Consider the following 4422-nt stretch of genomic DNA (forward strand, 5'->3'; position numbering starts at 1 on the left):
CTGCTGCAGAAGTGCAAGATATTACAATACAAAATCAATCAATTGGTGAATCAGGTTCAAACGGAAGGTGCATTTTGCTCCAACCTTCCTGACTCGCCCTGATTTGAGATCGACCATGTAGGAACCAACACATGTGCTCACAAAAATGACTTGGGTGCCCTAGGCGATGCCGTTAATCTCCCATCTTCAGGTGTTGGGATCTAGAGGGCCATGTCAGGGAGCAGTGTCCTAAGATAGATTACCAATCCCCACAATATGTGACCTGCTTGTGGAGAAAACTGCTACCTTGTGTATCGTCGACCCCACATTACCTTCATCTACTCCGCAAAATGCCTAAACAGTATACGCCCTGCTCGGCAGTGATAATCGTTGACAGGATCATAAGAAACCGAAGAAACGATTCAGACTAACACAGCACTGAAGGGGCTACTTGTGGGGAATTTTTGGGTTATAGTATTTTTGGTATTTTTGAAATATAGCTTGGCACGCGACTGGTGGCGGCTAGGGCTTAGTTTCGGGACCAAAATCAGCCCGAGCTCCTGCTCTTACATGACTCTACTCTATAGCCCAGGTTACGGTAAAAATACTTCTACCAGCTAAAGCACAAGAGGGTAAGCCAAAGGGAGCTAATTGGGAAATTAAACTTGGGCCGCTGGATGCTGCTTGGACGTGCCAGATTTTCACTTCACTCTGTTGTCTGAATCAAAATAGCGGGTGTTTAACCGAAGAAAGGATCAGAGCAAATGATTGCTGTATGCTAGAGCCTGACTATGTAACTGCTTAGAGCTCGGATGAAGGCATGTCAAGAATGGAAATAAAACCTTGAAGACCTATAGTACCCTGCCTAGTACAAAGTATTGTCCACACTTCCAAGTTTACATGATAATCAAGTAATTTTCAATAGCAGGCCAGTTCCCATTAAAACCATCCTTGCATTGCGATGCTGTCATAGTATTTCACAAGATCACAAAGTGACTGAAAGGGCCTTAACAAACTGCAAGCAGGGACGCGACAGCTTACTAAACAAATTCCATCAACCAACACTAACACCAGCAGTATTCTCCAGATCCAGTACTACATTTGTGACATGTAACATCACCACCACCTCCCCCTTCATTCAAAAGTGTACTTACTTAACAGAAACTCGATCTTGACAAAGAACTTCAAGCACCAGCTCACTGCTCCTGCTCCATACAAGCTGCTTCCATTACTGCAGAAATGCAAGTTATCAAAATGTTAGATCAACTAGTTGATGATGAGGTTTAACTGAATGTACATTTTGCGTACTCACAAACCACAAGGATCAGCAAGTCACGCTAACACAAACACAATAGCTAATGGTTTATACACCTCCCGTGTGTATGTCAGATCTGCCTCAAAATGTATTGGTATGTACAAAAGAAATATGCAATGTTGTATACTTTCAAATAAGATATGAAACCTTTTGGCAACAATTAAGTGCTGCCCAAGAAAACAATCCAGAACATTCAGTAGTACTTTCATCATCTGAATAATTGGGATGGATAAGTCGCTAAAATGAAGAAGAACAAACATTTCTCTATATCTTGAACAATTACATCATTTGCAGTACATTTGGTCGAACAACCAATCAGCAGAAGAACAACAACATTTCTCCATATCTTGAATTCTACATATGGGATTATTAATATCTCAACTTGTATGGATGGCTTCACTCATAACTAACCATCTAGCTCATATATTTCTAAAAAGTATACCTATTAGGTTCTAACTGAATGCATCAATTTAATGCATTTCACTCTAATGGAGGCATTCAAACAACTGATCTTTTAGCGCCCGATGTAGCCTCCACTTGAAATTAACTGTTCCATTGGGTTTTGTTCAATAGTTGAGATGATACAACTTTGGTGCTTTCAATCCAGTTTTCATGATGGTGAAGATAGTGTGTTTGAATCATGCAAAAATTGTGAGATAACAAGGAATAGTACAAAGTTGTTTGACTGATGACAATGTTGGTTGCTCCACAGGTATCTGGAGATGAGGAAATCAAGACCAAACGAACTTCCGTCAGCATAATGAATATATGAATGAATCCTATTTTTTGAGTATCTGAAACCAGATAGATGTTTCCGTAGCATCTAATTAACAAGGGTGTGGTTGGTTTCTCATCACACACTATGTTACGAATGCAGGGCTTAATCCGCTGAGTCTGGGGACTCATTTTGCGTCTGGGTGGCTGCTACTGCTGATCATTTCCTTACTCGAAGACCACATGCTACATGTTGGTTAATTTGGCATGTGTACAACTTGACTGCATTCATGATGGATGGATCATCGATGGACAGCCGGCCTTAGTAGCTACTGTTAAGTTGCATGTTTCCTTCCAGGCTTAATCTTAGTAGCGATTCATCAAGAAAATATGGACCAACAAATCATAACACATGATTGTACAAGGCTGTGTGCATGGACTAAGAATCATAAAGAATAATACCTGGTATGTAAGATCTCTGGCAGGGAAAGACTTTGCTGCCGGGACCAGATACAATCCTGGCTCGCCTTGACTTGAGGTCAATTCTGTAGGTACCAAGCCGTGTGCTCAAAAAAATGATTTGGGCTCCTTCGGCAACACCACAAATTCCATCTTGAGTTGACGTGATGGAGAGCGCCCCATCAAGTAGCAGCCGCGTAAGATCAATTGTCCTTACTTTTGCCCATCCCATGGCTCCTTCCAGTCCAGTTTGCATTGACCAAAGGGTTAGATTTGTGACATCCACCATGGTGGCGAATCCTAGTCCACCGTCTTCTGCTGTCATGAGATACCCCTTGCCATCTGCCGGTCTCTCGAGCATGGACAAACGTCGGGAACCAAGGTGACACTGAATGATACCATCCAAGTCAAAGTACAGGGTATCACTCACAAGCACACTAGGCGAGCCACGGATATAACTATACTACTTGAGGACATTTGGATGGGAAACACTTGTAAGAGCACTCCACAACTCTGTCTCGGACGAGTAGAGCCAACCTAGGGTCACCCTTTGCTCGTGATTGGTGGTCACGATGACCACACTGAAGTGCCCTCCCTGGCAATCGTGGTGGTCGCAGCCTTGTGTGGCGCAGAGCACGGCCACACTGTACCAGAGCAAACGATTGTCCATGGGTGTGGGAATGCGACGCCCATGGCCCGTCAGAGGGTCCAGGACGGTCAGGTGAACGGTATCCCCCTGCCAGTACTGGTCGTATGAGTCAAACACGTAGCGTCCGTGGCGGCAGTCCAGGGCCTTCAGGGCAGCGGCGACCAAGTGTGAAAGGTCTGGTAGGGTTGGAAGCGCAGATATCGCGAAGAAGCTTGCGGCCTCTTGGACGAGCCCCGGGACGGGAGGTGCCCCGTGGAACTCGCGGTAGCGGCCGCGAAAGTTCGCGCTGGCGAAGAAGCGGCGCCAGGGCTTGCAGACGGCGGAGGCGCGGACGAGGCAGGCGGGCTCGTCCGGCGGAAGGCGGAGTAGGATCTCGTCCACGAGCTCCGGCGGAAGGCGGAGAAAGAAACCATCCGCGGGCTCGCCCATCAGCGCTGGCGGCGGCGGCGGAGGAGGAGGCGAGTGTTTGGGGAAGGTTGGGGTGCGGCGGAGGCGAAGATTTGGGTGGGGAAGGATGGGTGTGGCGGAGGCGAATCGAGTGCGGCCCTATACGGACCCGGTCGGTGCTGCGTCGGTTCGTGGGTACATGGTTCGGTTTAGCCAAGCTGCTTGAGTTTTTTAAAAAAAAATTTAAGGCTAAACAGGCTCCCTTTATTATTATTGATTAATGGAGTAAATAATAGCACAAGGTTCATTCCATAAAAAAACAAGGTTCATATAGGGATATAATGTATATCGGGGGCTGAAGAAGCCACAAATGACCATTTAGCGAGACTATGTGCCTTGATGTTGTAGTTGTTCCTTTTACATTATAGTATTGTTTAAAATCATGATTTTGCCTATTCCCCTAAAACTGATTTGCGGCACATAAATCAAAACTATAATGTTTTAGCATCGTACAACACAATAATCCCCTTAATTACAATGAATGTTCAAATCTGAATAACTATGCAATAACAAATGGTCCAGAACTAAAAGACATGAATACAAATAAGATCAGATGGATACAATGGGAGTCTATCTCCCATACAGTTGCCACCGGTGCTCAATGAGGTCGTCGCGGAGCTGGGTGTGTGCGGCATTGTCCTGAATCTTCTGTAGGTCTCAAGAAATGCAACGATCTCATCTGGGACCTGCTAGGCGTGGCACGACTGCCAAAGTAAAACTCTAAGTTTAAATCCCTCCCGTCCTCGATGGTCATGTTGTGTATAATTCCACATGCAACCATGATATTTGAGAGGGATTTCTTATCCCAGTAGCGCACAGGACCTCCAACAACGGCAAACCGAGCTTGCAACATACCAAA

The 4422-nt window shown here is 45.4% G+C and overlaps 1 protein-coding gene across 1 annotated transcript; it reads right to left on the minus strand.

Annotated features, from left to right (window-relative positions):
• Window positions 1-809: 809 nt before the first annotated feature.
• On the minus strand, window positions 810-3655 carry LOC123134714 (uncharacterized). The gene is made up of 2 exons (XM_044553908.1): window positions 2471-3655; window positions 810-1210 (listed from the first exon to the last, which is right to left on the minus strand). Exon 1 carries the CDS (start codon window positions 3543-3545, stop codon window positions 2931-2933), a length of 615 nt encoding a protein of 204 aa, XP_044409843.1. The 5' UTR covers window positions 3546-3655; the 3' UTR covers window positions 810-1210; window positions 2471-2930.
• Between the last annotated feature and the right edge of the window lie 767 nt (window positions 3656-4422).

The sequence above is a fragment of the Triticum aestivum genome, chromosome 6B (genome assembly GCF_018294505.1).
Source record: "Triticum aestivum cultivar Chinese Spring chromosome 6B, IWGSC CS RefSeq v2.1, whole genome shotgun sequence".
NCBI lineage: Eukaryota > Viridiplantae > Streptophyta > Magnoliopsida > Poales > Poaceae > Triticum > Triticum aestivum.